The 17,187-nt window shown below is 45.2% G+C and overlaps 1 protein-coding gene and 1 non-coding gene across 3 annotated transcripts in view; both read right to left on the bottom strand.

Annotated features, from left to right (window-relative positions):
- The window catches only part of MOK (MOK protein kinase), a 33,715-nt gene extending 17,933 nt beyond the window's left edge, over positions 1-15,782 (bottom strand). For both annotated transcript variants that reach the window (XM_077269145.1, XM_077269151.1), the window contains exons 1-3: positions 15,580-15,782; positions 9,767-9,881; positions 6,874-6,963 (exon numbers count right to left, since the gene is read on the bottom strand). In XM_077269145.1, coding sequence (XP_077125260.1) covers positions 6,874-6,963; positions 9,767-9,881; positions 15,580-15,586 — 212 coding nt within the window. In that variant the 5' untranslated portion in view covers positions 15,587-15,782. The remainder of the gene's footprint in view (positions 1-6,873; positions 6,964-9,766; positions 9,882-15,579) is intronic.
- A 198-nt stretch (positions 15,783-15,980) lies between these two features.
- On the bottom strand, positions 15,981-16,053 carry TRNAK-CUU (transfer RNA lysine (anticodon CUU)). The gene has a single exon. It is a non-coding gene; the product is annotated as a tRNA-Lys (tRNA).
- Between the last annotated feature and the right edge of the window lie 1,134 nt (positions 16,054-17,187).

Here is a 17,187-nt window from a genome sequence, read left to right as displayed (position 1 = left end):
ACGGTGGGTGTATTACACATCCAGCACCTGCCTCCAACAACAGCAATCAGAGCTGGCTCCAATCACATTTAACCACTGTGGTGCAGCAGTATCCACGCTGTGCAGTGATGAGGCAGTGACCCAGGAAAGTTCCCAAACAAAAGTCTCTTTAATGCTTAACTCACAAAAATACACAGGACACGATATCCTCCGAGACCAGGTGTTGTGGATGACTGCTCCGCCGTGTATGCTGTGGGTGTCAGGCCTTTCAGCTCCCTTGGCTGTTTGGCTCCGCTTGCCTGTGTTGCCTCACACAGGTGGAGCTCTGCAAAGCCTTCTGCTCTGCACGCTTGCAAACCCAAAATGACAGTGACACACGCAAACCCTTTACTGCAGGACTTTTAATTGGAATCCGTGGCCTTCGGTCACATGGAAAACCCGGCAAGGAAAGAAACGTTCTACCCCACTACCATCCTGTAGTCCGTTTAAAAAATAAAAGCCAAGCAGTTTTTCTTAAATCTGCCCTGGACAAATAGCTTGTCCAAGACCAACACTCATTTTTAGTATGCATTGCAATCACAGCTACGCCTGTGACTGCAATGCACTCCTATGGCCTCAATATGCCTCCATGCGCTTCCTGTGGGGAACACACAGCAACCCTCACGTGACACCGGTCACTGCCTCACACCACTTTAAAGGGAACCACAGTCTGAAGAAGGCGGAGGGAGATGAGTGAGAGGCGAGGATATGCACTGCGCATGGCCATGAATCCCATCCCCGCAGTGTGAATAAATCAGAAGACACTGCGAGGCGGGATCTTGGGCAGCGTGGCCACACAGGCGCAGTTAGCCTGACACCAAATGATGTCAAAAGACTGGCAGCGCTAACTGCGCATGCCCAAGGGATAACATAACAGCGCAGGCTCCGGGACAGATTCAAACAACACTGAGGAGGCGGCGCCCTGCGCCAAGGGGGTATGAATGACGGCTGTGCTGCTTCTAATTAGGGGGGAAAGACCCGCCTCCCTGGCGATTTCACGGTATGAGGGGACACATTTTATAAGTGTTTATTTCAAAGTGTGCAAGGAGCATAACTTAAAGAGCCGCCTTGTCAGAATGCAGCATTAGTGCTGCACAAGTGGCTCTTTTAGTTACAAACGCCTGAGGGGGTGACAGGTTCCCTTTAATGCCAATGTCAATCTCTGATGGCTGCATTTAAGTGGTGCACAGATAGTGAAGTGTCCTTTATGGTACCTATCAGCTCTCCCTCCTGGAACCTGATTGTGGAGTACTAATGAGATGTCGTGGCATGCAAGGGCATCCCGAAGGCCCCTCAGCACCATCTTGGTGCTCCCATGAAATCCAGCCATAATACATTGATTTTCACTTTACACTGTAAGGGTAAGTTCACACTGTGCCTTTTTGCTGCGTTTTTTTTTCTGCAGCAAAGCCTGATTTCTTGGCAGGAAAGAAGCTGCTGCAAAAACGCATGTTTTGGTGCTATCTTGTGTCTCTTTATGCATGCTAATAAAGTTGAGTACCCCAAGAGAGAAAAAAACTACTTCCTGTAGTAGCATACCTCTAGAGCAGGGGTGAGGAACCTTTATTCTGCCAAGGGCCATTTGGAATTTAATAATAGCGTTCGGGGGACATATAAAATTATTAACTTAAACATTAGCCAACTATATTTATTCAAACATTTAAATAACTCCCACCTAATGTGATGGCTATATAGTATATTATAATATCGCTATAAGGTAATAGCATACTATAATATCGCTATAATGTAAAACGCTATTTTATAATACCGCCACTATGCTATAATAACATGAGATCACATCTCCAGCACCAATGACCCTGTAGACCCCACTTCTCGGGTGTCAATGTTAGTTTGGCTGTTAACCTCTTTCCTCACCTCTACACATAATATAAACCAGGCAGCAGCCGGCGGGCACCACCTCCTCCTTCCCCATCTACATTTGATGAATGAGTGCACACCCGTTTGGGGTCACCCTGCAGGCCTCTGACCTCATATCTCTCTGTGCACTTAGGCTACTTTCACATATCAGGTTTTTTTGTTTCAGGCAGAATCCGGCTAAGGTTCCAAAAAACGGAGAGAGAGAGAGAGACCAGAACGGAAAATCTGCATGATTTCAATGGAAAATGCTTTGAAAACCGGATCCGGACGCCGGAATCATTGTTTCACATGTCCGTTCATGCGTTTTTGGACGGTTCCGTCACTGTGCGCTTTTTTCGCCACACAAAAAAACGTTCCTCTGGACGTTTTCTCTGTCTGCCGGATTTGACTATTTGGACGGATCTGGAAAAAAATGGATGAAAAGTGTAGCCCTCAGGCACAACCCGGCGCTAATACAACTCTATGAGAAAAAAACGGATCCGGCGTAAAAAAAAAAACTGATCCGTTTTTTTCAAAACTTGCCGGATTGTGCCTGAAACAAAAAACCTGATGTGTGAAAGTAGCCTTAGTGGGGGTCCCGGCCCGGGCTCATCAGGCAGAGCAGTGGCGGCTCCGGTGAGACATGAGCTCTGCTGTTGGTCACCTCATCTGCAGCTCCTCCCAACTCCTCCCCTACTACGACAACGACACACCATAACCCGCTCGCTCTGATATATTGCATAGATAGAATAATAGCTGGCAATTCAGCAGCCGCGTAGTGTAAAATCACAGCAGGAGCTGACAGGATAGAAGAGATGGAATACATACAGTAAATACACATAGAATAGACAGATATACAGATGTATGTGACAAACACAATTAGTACAGTGTGTGTGTGTGCAGCTTACTGGACATGTATTTAATTATTAAAAGATGATTTTTCTAAAAAAAATTGCATGGGCTCCCACGTAATTTTCTTAACCAGCAGAGGGAAAGCCGAGCTGGGGGCAGATGTTTATAGCCTGGGAAGGGGGTAATACCCATGGAGCTTCCCAGGCTATTAATATCAGCTCACAGATGTATACTTAGCCTTTACTGGCTATTAAAATGGGGGAACAAAAAAAAGTACGTAGGGTACCCCTATAATTAATAACCAGCAAAGGCTATGCAGACAGGCTATGCAGCAGCTGCCAAGGCAAACAAGATCATGGGGTGCATTAAAAGAGGTCTGGATACACATGATGAAAGCATTATACTGCCTCTGTACAAATCTCTGGTTAGACCGCACATGGAGTACTGTGTACAGTTTTGGGCACCGGTGCTCAGGGAGGATATAATGGAACTAGAGTGAGTACAAAGGAGGGCAACAAAATTAATAAAGGGGATGGGAAAACTACAATACCCAGAGAGATTAGCAAAATTAGGATTATTTAGTCTAGAAAAAAGACGACTGAGGGGTGATCTAATAACCATGTATGAGTATATAAGGGGACAATATAAATATCCGAGGATCTGTTTATACCAAGGAAGGTGACGGTCACAAGGGGGCAATCTCTGCGTCTGGAGGAGAGAAGGTTTTTCCACCAACATAGAAGAGGATTCTTTACTGTTAGGGCAGTAAGAATCTGGAATTCCTTGCCTGAGGAGGTGGTGATGGTGAACTCAGTTGAGGGGTTCAAGAGCGGCCATGATGTCTTCCTGGAGCAGAACAATATTATATCTTACAGTTATTAGGTTCTTTAGAAGGACGTAGATCTGGGGATTAATTCTGAAGGAATATAGGTTGAACTGGATGGACAAATGTCTTTTTCCAGCCTTGCTAACTATGTTACTATGCTATGACAGCTAAGGCTGATATTAACAGTCTAGGAAGGGGCCATGGATACTGCCCCCCCCAGGATAAAAACATCAGCTCTCAGCCGCCCTAGAAAAGGCACATCTTTAAGATGCACCAATTCTGGTACTTAGCCTCGCTCTTCCCACTTGTCCTGTAGAGGTGGCAAGTGAGGAGATAGTGGGGTGGGTTGATGTCACCTTTGTATTGTCAGGTGACATCAAGCCCCAAGGTTAGTAATGGAGAGGCGTCAATAAGACGCCCCCCATTACTCACCCCATAGTCACATTGTAAGAAAGCACAGACACCCAGAAAAAAAGTCCTTTAAATGAAAGAATGACACAGACAAAATTCTTAATTAAACCATACTTACAACCTCGCCTAATTCCACTGAAACCCCCGTTCTCCTGTAATAAACAAAAAATAAAAAACAACAATATCACCCACCTGTCGGTCATTCTGTCCCATGCCGTAATCTATGTCTGGGGGATAAATAGTTTTCAACCTGGACGGTGCCAAGATGCGACTGTCCAGACTGAGAACCACTACTGAATGAGCTGCTGCGAGCGCAGCCTCAGTGACCGTTGGTGACGTCATAGAGGTTACCTCCGGTCACTGAGGCTCCATTTCCAGCTGGGCTGAACTGTGGTGACCTCAGTGAGATTCACCGTGAGAAAGTCGCACGGTGCAGAGACGAGTTCACTGCAGTGAAATTCTCCAGGTGAACTCGCCTTTGTACTGTGCGACTTTCTCATGGTGCTAGAGGGGATCTCACCAAGGTCACCGCAGTTCAGCCCTACTGGGAACGCAGCCTCACTGACCGGCAGTAACCTAGATGACATCACCGCCAGTCACTGTCGCTGAGCTCGCACAGCTCTTTCATCAGTGGTTCTCAGCCTGGATGGTCGCATCTTGGCACCATCCAGGTTGAAAACTATTAATCTCCCAGACATGGATTACGCCGTGGGATAGAACGACGGACAGGTGAGGGATATTATTGTTTTTAATTTTAGTTTTATTACAGGAGACGAGGGCTTCGGAGGAAATAGGCGTTAGGTGAGTATAACTGTTTGTTATTTTTAAATAAAAATGGAATACTGTGCTTAGTCTTATTTCTAATAAAATACTTTATTCTGGCTGTGTCTTTATTTAATATGTAACTATAGGATTAGTAATTAGAGGTGTCTTATAGACACCTCTCCATTACTAATTAGTGGGGTTGATGTCACCTTTGTATTGTCTGGTGACATCAAGCCCACTAATATTACCCCACTTGGCACCGCTACAGGGCAAGTGGGAAGAGCCGGGCAAAGTGCCAGTATTGGCGCATCTAAGAGATGTGCCTTTTCTCGGCAGTTGCGGGCTGCTATTTTTAGGCTGGGGTGGTCAATATCCATGGCCCCTTACCAGCCTGAGAATACCATACCCCAGCTGTGAGCTTTAGCAAGGCTGGTTGTCAAAAATGAGGTGGGACCCCACACCATTTTTTTTTTAAATTATTTATTTAAATAATTAAAAAAACAGCATGGGGACCCCTCTATTCTTGATAACCAACCTTGCTGAAGCTGACGGATGACGGTTGCAGCCCCCAGCTGTGAGTTTTGCCTGACTTGTTATCAAAAATAGGGGAGAACTCATACAGGTTTTTTAAATTATTTATTTACAGCGCAGGAGCGGCTGATGAATACTCTCATCCGCTGCTCCTGGTCTCGCTGTTATTATCGGTAGCAGGTGTTGGATGAAGGGAGCAGTAGTCCCATCAGCTGACACCAGTGACCGGAGGTAAACTTTATACCTCCGATCAAAGCTGAGGGCTCACGCCGGCTTTTGACAGCGTGGGAACCGCAGCTCTCTGACCGGTGGGGTTGATTTCACCGCCGAACAGAAGCAATGGTTGCCGGGCTGTCATGCGTATAACAGCATGTCGAACACTGTATTGTCTGGTCCCCCCATTCAAGTGAATGGGGTTCGGGTCTGCTCTGCTGGATGACAGGCTGTATGGACGCATCATGCAGCCTGCCATCTAGATGTAGCGGAGCCGACTGTGATATCACATCCTGCTGTCCTTGACGTTTCTGCAGCAAATACGCTGCAAAAAAAGGCAACATGCGTATTTGCAGTGTTTTTTCAACATTCCTTCAAGTCAATGGGTGAAAAACGCTGAAAAAAAACCGCTGAAAGTAGTGACATACTCGATGTAAAAAAAACGCTGCAAAGCACAAAATCCTGATGCTTTTGCTGGTACTGTAAATTAGCTGAAAATTAGCATAAAAAAATGCAGCAAAAACACCCAGTGTGAACTTACCCTAAAACTGAAGAATTATGATCAAATGATCACAGGTTTAATAGGGAGGGCTACAAAAAAATAATTAAAAAAAAATAAAAATATAAAATCACCCCCTTTATTTGGATTATTCACCATGTTCGTAAAGTCTGGCTGATGGAAATCTAAAATGTACCTGTTTGGTAAACTACGTTCAGAAAAGAAATTTTAAACGTGCCAAGTGTTGGTCGCCGCACATTCCCCAAAAAATGCAATAAAGAAAAAGTATTAAAAAGTTGCATGTACCCCAAAAAGTGAAATAAAGAGGGCCTCACACATCTACACTGTTGAAAATTATTATTATTTTCTCACAAAGTTATTTTTTTTTCATATATAATGATTGTTAACAGGTTTTTCTTTATTGCACAATAAACTATGTAAAAGTTAAAGCCCAAAAAAACAAGAGCAGAACTTTTTTTTTTATTTGCCATTTAAGCAGACTAGGATTTTGTAATGCATTTCTCTGTACATTGTCTGGTAAAGTGAAAACTAGAACTTCTCCATTAAAAAAAACAAGCCCGCATATGGTTAGGTCAATGGAAAATTAAGAGAAAAATTAAAATAGATCATGACTTGAAAGACGGGGGAGTTAAAAGATAGATAAAAGATAGAAAATATATATATATATATATATATATATATATATATATATATATATATATATATATATATATATATACACACACATACACACACGCAGGCGACAGCTCCTACTAACACCCTGACCGGCACTGTGTCCGCAGCAGATATTGCGCGTTACATCACTGCCATCCGCTGTGCTTCCTAGGAGAATCCCGAGCCCCGTATAGCCTGTGAACTCTGGACCTGGGGAGATACTTACTACAGCACTTCGTGCAGCGTGAGGATGTTGGGGTGCGGGCTGAGTCTTCGCAGAGCCTGGATCTCCCTCACATTGTTCACTTGCTCGACGCTGTTGATGAGCAGGTTGTATTAGTATCACATAATGCACGGCTTCCACAACTTACACATCTATGGTCGTTATCCATTAAATGTGTACTTGGGATCAAAAGGAGAAAAAAAAAGACAGATATAAAGCAAATAATGCACATAAAATACAGTAATAAAAAAATAACCAAATTTAACCCCTTCCCCCGGATTTATTTAGGTCTCTCCATATATAGGCCTCTGTATAGGGCCGTCCTGGAGGCCACTGGAATTCTCTGGCTGCTGTAACAATTGCATCACGGAAGGACGAGGAGCTGAGAGATGAGACTGCTCCTATCTAAACATTAAACAGCCTGGATCGGTGGACTCTCTGATCTTGGATGTTGAGGCAGGAGCCTGGCAGCCATTAGACAGCCAAGCATCCATTATACCAAGCATGGTAGGCCAGTACTGGGCTTTTAAGGCAGTCTCTACATATCTGCAGCCCTCACTTAGGTAGGACATTGATGCCAGTTGTGTTTGCAGCCTGCAACCCGCCTCAATAATGGCTGAGCATCAGGAGTGTCACAATCCAGATCTCCAGCATTTATTGAAGATGGATATTGGAATCTCATGTTTGCCTGCTATTGCATTCTGCTGTGGATTTTACCTGTGCGTGCAATTCAGCAGGTAAAATCTGCAGCGTTCCCATCATCCCGTCCTGCTGGCAGCGATGGTGTCAGGTGCACAGGACGCGGCAGGTGTATGAGAAGACACTCTAGTCATTGGCCTGTGTGCAGGAGACACTGCCACCTGCTGGTTAAAGTGAGGCATGACATCAGACAACATAGGGATGTGCGATACTGGTTTGTGTGGCGGTATACTATTCACTGCGATGCTTTGTCTGGTAATCCGCTGGTCACATCGGGGCTCAGAGAGGTCCATAATCAACAAGCGCTCTACGCGATTCGGGTATGCTAAACCTCAGTCATGAACATACCCAGAACGCGTAGATGGGACGATGTCCTCTATCTTGAATGGTATTTCTCATGGCTCTACCTTTAAGCAATACATTTTAAACATTTTTTTTGGCTCTGGATTGTTAACTTCACCACTAAAGAAAATGTTTTATGAGTTAGTGAGGCTGGATTCTCTGCATTTCCACTGATATCTCTGGCGTCCAGGCAGAAACGCCACCCTGCTCCGGACTATATGGAAAGGCTAATGCTGGTGAGCTGGATCCTTTTCTACTTCTTATGTCAAAAACGTAGCCCAGGACAACCCAAAAGGAATGGCCTCTTTATATAAATACTTCCTTAAAGAAATGTTAATAGTTTTTTTTGCCATAAATCAACAGGACACATGAAAGTCAGAAGTCTTGTAATACACTTTTATCAGTTAAGTCTGCTTCTTTCTCCTCCACTACTGATCATTCATTCTCAAAATTCTCAACTGACGGGAAGAATCCATCTTCAGTGAACATGCACTACTTTCCCATTAGGCTAGGTTCACATTGCGTTAATGGCAGTCCGCTGACGGAATCCGTTTCATAGCGGCACTAACGCTATGTAACGGATCCGTTAACGCACCGATTGACTGCCATTATGTAGCGCATCGCTAACGCATGTCATAATCGGTATGCGTTAGCGATGTTCTGTCATTCTGTGACAGACCCTTGGACGCAGTCTGCAGCATTTCGGGTCCGTCACCCGCTAGCGCAGATAGAGCCGATTATGACATGCGTTGCGATGCGCTACATAATGGCAGTCAATGGGTGCGCTAACGGATCCGTTACATAGCGTTAGTGCCGCGTTAGTGCCGCTATGAAACGGATTCCGTCAGCGGACTGCCATTAACGCAATGTGAACCTAGCCTAACTCAGATAGGAGATGACTGTTGGTGCTTAGAAAGTTCTATGGAGAAGTGTAAGGCTATGTGCACACGTAAGAAAAGAGGTGCAGAATTTTCTGCACAAAATCCGCATCTCCTGGCAGAATCCGCGGGCGCGGATTTTGTGCGGTTTTTATGCGGAATTGATGTGGATTTTGTGTGGATTTTCTGCAGTTTTTGCCACTGCGGAATTTTAACATGGAGGGGTGCAGAAACGCTGCAGATCCGCACAAAAGAAGTGACATGCACTTCTTTGAAATCCACAGCAATTCTGCACTGATTTTTCTGCATCATCTGCACAGCTATTTTTTTTCCCATTGACTTAAATTATACTGTACATCACAGTGCGGATCTGCAGCGTTTCTGCGTGGAAAAATCCGCTGCGGATCCGCAGCAAATCCGCATTGTGTGCACATAGCCTAACCGTCATTTCAGGAGAACTTGAAACAGAATGTCTTTGTCGGCCTCCTCCTTACATCTCCATTTAACTTTATGAGCACCAACTGTCATCTATCTCGGTATTCCCTGAGTAAAGATTTTTTCCCCAGGAACTGAGTGTGAAAAATTAATCTAGGGGCAGATTTTCCTGATAAGATTCCTAAAGTTTCTCATTTCCATGCATACGATTGACTAATGGGAAAAAAAAGAAAATGGACTTTATTCTTCAAAATTTTTGAAGAGTTTGCGGTGGTACATACATCTGGAAATATGCTCAGTCATCTCTCTAACCACTTGGTACGGCAATGTAAGGGGAGCAAGATGATGGCAGATTTACCAAGGTGACGGCTGTCCACGGATGAAGTCTTTAACACGCAGGCGATTAAACGTGTGCAGGTGCAGGAGATCCCGCTGCCCGTACCTGCACTGTAAGACGCTGATCAATGATCAGAAGAGGTGAACAAAAAAGTGGCCACATGGGTAAATCTGCTGCCATTCACAGCGGCGTACGACACACGTACCTTTTGTACAGCTGCTTCATCTTCTTGCACGCGTAGTAATGTCCATCTTTTAAGCTCTGCGTCTTCACAACTTCAGAAAATGTCCCTTCTCCGATCTTCTGAATCGTTTTATATCCTGAATTTAAAAAAAAACAAAAAAAAAAAACAACAATTCATTAAAATTAAAAAATAAAGAAAAAAAATCATATTTCTGCTGGTTTATTGTTAGAGCAGCGCATTGTGGGAATTTAGAGGTCAGGTACACAAATCTAAACCTACAGAACATATGAATGACAGCAGGAAAGACCTAATCTGCTGTCTGTTACAAAGGGCAACCGGATTCATTTTTAAAAGGTCACCAAATGTATCACTTATCTCGTCAAAGTAAGGCTACTTTCACACTAGCGTCAGGCTCGGCCCGTCGCAGTGCGTCGGGCCGAGGTTCCCGACGCTAGCGTTGTATATGCCGCACAACGGGGGCAGCGGATGCATTTCTCCAGCGCATCCGCCGCCCCATTGTGAGGTGCGTGGAGGTGGGGGCGGAGTTCCAGCCGCGCATGCGCGGTCGGAAAAAGCAGACACGTCGCACAAAAAAACGTTACATGTAGCGTTTTTTTGTGCCGACGGTCCGCCAAAGCACGACGCATCCGTCGCACGACGGTTGCGACGTGTGTCAATGCGTCGCAATGCGTCGCTAATGTTAGTCAATGGGGAAAAAACGCATCCTGCAGACAACTTTGCAGGATGCGTTTTTTCGCCAAAACGACGCATTGCGACGTATTGCAAAAAACGCTAGTGTGAAAGTAGCCTAAGGCTTCTTTCACACATCCGTGTCTCCGGACAGTTTTCACAAGTACCGGAGACAATGACACACATAGACCCCTTTCAAATGAATGGGTCTGTGCACATGTCAGTGTGTTTCCATAGACCGTGTGCCCCACACGCTGACATGTCTGTTTTTTACTGTCGGTGTGGTATATCGTGGCACAGCTGTGACGGTGCACAAAGAGGGTTCCCAAACCCAAAGATATATAAAATAAACTTTGGCACTCAACTTGCAATGATATGAAAATTTTTAATGGCAGCCACTTGTACAAACGTTTCGGTCAGAGACTTTGACCTTCTTCAGTGTACTTGGACCCTAAGACACTAATAGTGTGTGGCTGGAGGTCAGGATAAGGTCCTATGTATGGATTCCATGTATCCGTGTGGATAAGGATACGGTGGTGAGGGACGGTATCTTGAACCGTGCTGTTACTCGTCAGGATAATAAAATGGATCCTGTATGGTAGTGAACCACAATGTTCACACAGAAGTGTGGATCCACGAGTGGACCAAAATTGAGAAATCCCTTAATCGGGTGGAGGCAGGGGTCTGGATCCAGAACGCGGTGTCCACCGCTAGTTCCAAGATGATCTTGGAACTAGCGGTGGACACCGCGTTCTGGATCCAGACCCCTGCCTCCACCCGATTAAGGGATTTCTCAATTTTGGTCCACTCGTGGATCCACACTTCTGTGTGAACATTGTGGTTCACTACCATACAGGATCCATTTTATTATCCTGACGAGTAACAGCACGGTTCAAGATACCGTCCCTCACCACCGTATCCTTATCCACACGGATACATGGGATCCATACATAGGACCTTATCCTGACCTCCAGCCACACACTATTAGTGTCTTAGGGTCCAAGTACACTGAAGAAGGTCAAAGTCTCTGACCGAAACGTTTGTACAAGTGGCTGCCATTAAAAATTTTCATATCATTGCAAGTTGAGTGCCAAAGTTTATTTTATATATGTTTTTTACTGTCAGCACAGACGGCAAAATGTCCCGCACACGTGCACAAGGAGAACATACATGGATGTCATCCATGTGACACACATCGGCACTGGGGAAGAAGCGTTACAGTAAGCGCTGTTCCCCGGCAGCAGGTGCTGAAGACGGCTCTCATCAGTCTCCCCTGCTCTGCCAGTGATCAGAGAATGATGAGAGTTATATTAAAGTCAGAATGATGACAGCAGGTGAGGGCTTTTGGGACTATTTCTCCCATCATCCGACACCTGCTGCCGCTAATAACAGTGACAGCAGGAGGGATGATCGGGGTATTCCTCACCCGTCGCCTGCGCTAGAACTAAATGAATGAATGAAAAACCTGGCGTTGGTTCCCCCCCTATTTTCTTTAACCAACCAAGCAAAACTCACAGCTGGGGGCTGCAACTCTCAGCTGTCAGCAAGGTTGGTTATCAAGAATAGAGGGGTCCCCACGCTGGTTTCTATTTAACTCCCAAGGGTGGTTTGCATGTTAATGACCAGGCCAATTTTTACAATTCTGACCACTGTCCCTTTATGAGGTTATCACTCTGGATCCCGGTGATTCTGACAATATTTTCTCGTGACATATTGTACTTCATGTTAGTGATACAATGTCCTTGACACTACTTGCGTTTTTGTGTGAAAAAAAGGAAATTTGGCGAAAATTTTAAAAATGTCGCAATTTTGCAACTTTGAATTTTCATGCCTTTAAATCCCAGCGATATGTGACATAAAATACTTAATAAGTAACATTTCCCACATGTCTACTTTACATCAGCACAATTTTTAAACCAAAATTTTTTTTTTGTTAGGGAGTTATAAGGGTTAAAAGTTGACCAGAAATTTCTCATTTTTACATCACCATTTTTTTTTTTTAGGGACCACATCTCATTGAAGTCATTTTGAGGGGTCTATATGATAGAAAATACCCAAGTGTGACACCATTCTAAAAACTGCACCCCTCAAGGTGTGCAAAACCACATTCAAGAAGTTAATTAACCCTTCAGGTGTTTCACAGGAATTTGTGGAATGTTTAAAAAAAAATGTACATTTAACTTTTTTTTCACAAAAACTATACTTCAGATCCAATTTGTTTTATTTTACCAAGGGTAACAGGAGAAATTGGACCCCAAAAGTTGTTGTCCAATTTGTCCTGAGTACGCTGATACCCCATATGTGGGGGGGAAACACCGTTTGGGCGCATGGCAGAGCTCGGAAGGGAAGGAGCGTCATTTGGAATGCAGACTTACGGTAGATGGATTGGTCTGCTGGTGTCACTTTGCGTTTGCAGAGCCCCTAATGTACCTAAACAGTAGAAACCCCCCACAAGTGACCCCATATTGGAAACTAGACCCCCCAAGGAACTTATTTAGATGCGATGTGAGAACTTTGAACCCCCAAGTGTTTCACTACAGTTTATAATGCAGAGACGTGAAAATAAAAAATTTTTAGCCCACAAATTTTTATTTTCCCAAAGGTAACAAGAGAAATTGGACCGCAAATGTTGTCCAATTTGTCCTGAGTACGCTGATACCCCATATGTTGGGGTAGACCCATGTTTGGGTGTACGGGAGAGCTCGGAAGGGAAGGAGCACTGTTTTACTTTTTCAATGCTGAATTGGCTGGAATTGAGATCGGACGCCATGTCGCATTTGCAGAGCCCCTGATGTGCCTAAACAGTGGAAACCCCCAAATTCTAACTCCAACCCTAATCCAAACACACCCCTAACCCTAATCCCAACCATAACCCTAACCACACCCCTAACCCTGACACACCCCTAACCCTAATCCCAACCGTAAATGTAATCCAAACCCTAACTCTAACCCTAATGGGAAAATAGAAATAAATAATTTTTTTTTATTTTATTATTTTTCTCTAACTAAGGCGGTGATAATGGGGGGTTTGATTTACTATTTATAGTGGGTTTTTATGATCGGCAGCTGTCAAACACTAAAAGACGCTTTTTATTGCAAAAAATAGTTTTTGCGGTACCACATTTTGAGAGCTATAATTTTGCCATATTTTGGCTCACAGACTCATGTGAGGTCTTGTTTTTTGCGGGATGAGTTGACGTTTTTATTGGTACCATTTTCGGGCACGTGACATTTTTTGATCGTTTTTCATTCCGATTTTTGTTAGGCAGAATGAACAAAAAACAGCAATTCAAGAATTTCTTTTGGGGGGGGGGGGGTTTATACCGTTCCGCGTTTGGTAAAATTGGTAAAGCAGTTTTATTCTTCGGGTCTGTACGATTACAGCGATACCTCATTTATATCATTTTTTTATGTTTTGGCGCTTTTATACAATAAAAACTTTGCAAATCACTGTGTCAGATCAGCGATCTGACAGCCAGTGCAGGAGGCTTGCCGGTGCCTGCTCTCAGCAGGAGCTCTCCAGCCACCTCCCTGCAGGGCCCGGAAGGCCCCCCGCGGCCATCTTGGATCCGGGGCCTACAGAGAGGATGGAGAAGACGCTCTGAATAACGCGATCACATCGCGTTGTATCGAGGGTCTCGGGGAAGCTCACAGGGAGCCCCCTCTTTGCACGATGCTTCCCTATGCCACCGGAACGTGTCCCGGGGGTTAATGTGCTGGGAGCGGTCCGTGTAATAATCAGCTGACACCCGGCCGCGCTCCCCCGTGAGCGCAGCTGATCACACATGACGTACTATCCCGTCCCTGGGAATGAAGTCCCAGGTCACCTCGACGGAATAGTATGTCAGATGGCAGAAAGGGGTTAAATAATTTAAAAAGCGGCATGGGTTCCCCCCCATTTTTGACAACCAGCCTTGCTAGAGCTCACAGCTGGGGGCTAGTATTCTCAGGATTGTAAGGGGCCATTGATATAGGCCCCCAGCCTAAAAACAGCAGCTCGCAGCTGCCCAGTAAAGGCACATCTATTAGATGGGCCAATTCTGGTGCTTTGCCCGGCTCTTCCCACTTGCCTTGTAGCGGTGGCAAGCTGGATTAATTTTTGTGCGGGGTTGATGTCACCTTTATATTGTCAGGTGACATCAAGCCCACCGGTTAGTAATGGAGAAGTGTTTATAAGACACCTATCCATTATTAATCCTATAGTTATATGATAAATAAAGACACAGCCAGAATAAAGTCCTTTAATTGAAAAAATGACACAGATGCCTTTAATATTCTCAATTGAACCATACTTATGTCCTCGCCTAATTCATGCGAAGCCCTCGATCTCCTGTAATAAAAGTAAAATAAAAAAACAATAATATACCATACCTGTCCGTTATTCTGTCCCTCGCCCTAATCCATGTCTGGGGGCTAAATAGTTTCCATCCTGGACGGTGCCAAGATGCGGCTGTGCACGCTGAGAACCGCTGTGACTGAGCTGCTGCGAGGTCTGCAGACGTCTCCTCCTCGACACTCTCGTGTCCATTCTCCCAGCAGCAATCAGACCCCCAGAGATCCTATGTTTTGTGGGCAGATTCCAGAGCGGTGGAAGCAGAGCCCTGCGGCCCCCCAGCGCCTATGCTGAATATCAGGCCCCAGTAACATCATGCATGTGAAGACATTGCGGGGGGCTGCACATCTCTGGCTCAGAGCCCCCCGGACTACACACATGCCCGCTCCTAATCTTTTTGCTCAACTCTCCAAATTGCCGATTAACCCTTCCTTCACCCTTCTTTTTCTGGGCATATTTAATTCATTTTTTCGCACTTTTTTTAAGTCGCGTTTTTCAAGCTTAATAAAGAAGCTAAACAGTAAAATAAAAAAATAAATAAAAATATTATTTAATTTAAAAAAAAAGCATGAAAATGCAAATAAATTAAGAAAAGAATTCTATTTTGTCATTAATTCTGCGCTCAGTGACGTTACACGTCGGTCACATGACCTGGTTCTCGGTTGCTGTGGACCTGTCCCCCGCGGTGGCATATTACGTGTCGTCCTGTGGGGGGCGTAGTAACAATATGACTCTTTCTGAAGACTCCGCACTTGTTATTGTTGTGTTATAAGACCCCATACTCCAGGACAATGTCGGCAGCGGCACTTACTGTTCATGGCGCCGCCGTCACACGGAGCAGTCCGCCGCGCTCGGCTCTGGCATCGCTCCCCGTCACTCACACGCGGGACACGGAGTCTCCAGGAGGGCAGAGTCACGGCGCCATGTTTTGTGCTGGCGTCTCCTAGGCAACCGCCCCTGCTCCGCACCCTGACACTACGGTCGGCCTCTACCGCCTCCCGTCACTAGGTCTCCAGGGGAACGTCACCGCGTCACTGCGCATACGTCATCACGGCTCAGCCCCGCCCACACCCCGTACTGTAGCGATGTCTGCAAGTCTGAGTGGAAAAGGAGAAATAGAAACGAAGTTATTTTAGTCTTTTATAATTACCGGTTATAACAAAGAGAAGGAAATATAAATATAAAAATATATATTAGGAAATAAAAAGCTTACGCCCAACGTGGGGCTCGAACCCACGACCCTGAGATTAAGAGTCTCATGCTCTACCGACTGAGCTAGCCGGGCTGCTGTGTTAGGCAGCACACATGCTATAGAAGGTTATTAGGAGCCTCGCACTACACAGTCCTACAATTGGTACGTAAATTATAGTACGACACACTGAGACATTTTTTTATTTTTTATTTTTTTTTGCCAGTTTAACTGAAAACAAAAATGATTTAGGTAACAATATACAGAGCAGCCCAGAGCCCTGACATGAATACACGTAAAAGCAGCTGCAATAAATATAAAGGTGGCACAAAAGGGGGCATCAAAGTGACCTCCGAAATGTTTTATCAAAAGGGTTAAATAGCTTAGAGCCACTGATCTCAAAATCCAGGTCACTCCAGCCTGCACCAAGAGGGTTCTGGGTATCAAAATGGGCAGTCAGACGATTTTTACAGATTTAGATGAAAAAAAAGGTGTTTATAAAGGGTTAAACGGCTTTGGACGCTGATCTCACATCTTCGATAGACAAATAAAGCTGCCCCGGGTCATACACAGGTCACTTCAGCCTGGTCCGAAGGGGTGCTGATGTGAGATCAATGGCCAAAGTCATAGAAATCATGGGCCACCGCCACAAATGTCCTAAGTGAGACCGCACGACAAAAACAAAATATGTGGCAGGGAAACAGAACAGCATGCCTAACACCTTTGAAGCCCCTTCGAGTTTCCACGCACTAACGTACCCCTTCATGGCCCCCATAAAGTAAGATGCCAAAGGGCCCAAAACAGTAAAATGCCCCCACAGTCCCCCACGCACAGTATAATGCCCTAATAGTCCCCCCACAAAGTATAAAGCCCCCAGAGCCCCCCCCCCCACAACGTATAATGCCCTCACAGTGATATAACACAGTATAATACATTAGACCTGGTCTTCACCCGTCTCTGCTCTCTATCTAACTTCACCACCTCCTCTCTCCCTCTATCCGACCACCATCTGCTCACTTTCTCATCCCTGTCCTCCTCACCGGTCATCCATGTCCAGCAACATGCGCACCCCCACAGAAACCTTGCACACCTAGACGCCCACACACTCTCTGACTCCATCATACCACTGGCATCCATATCCTCACTCCACGACACAGACAGTGCCGCTGCTTTCTACAATGCCACTCTTGCATCAGCTAATGACACGGTTGCCCCTCTCGTCCATGGCAG

This window comes from Ranitomeya variabilis, chromosome 1 (assembly GCF_051348905.1).
Source record: "Ranitomeya variabilis isolate aRanVar5 chromosome 1, aRanVar5.hap1, whole genome shotgun sequence".
Classification (NCBI taxonomy): domain Eukaryota; kingdom Metazoa; phylum Chordata; class Amphibia; order Anura; family Dendrobatidae; genus Ranitomeya; species Ranitomeya variabilis.
The sequence above is the reverse complement of the archived record's forward strand: the minus strand, read 5'-3'. Positions and strand labels throughout refer to the sequence as shown.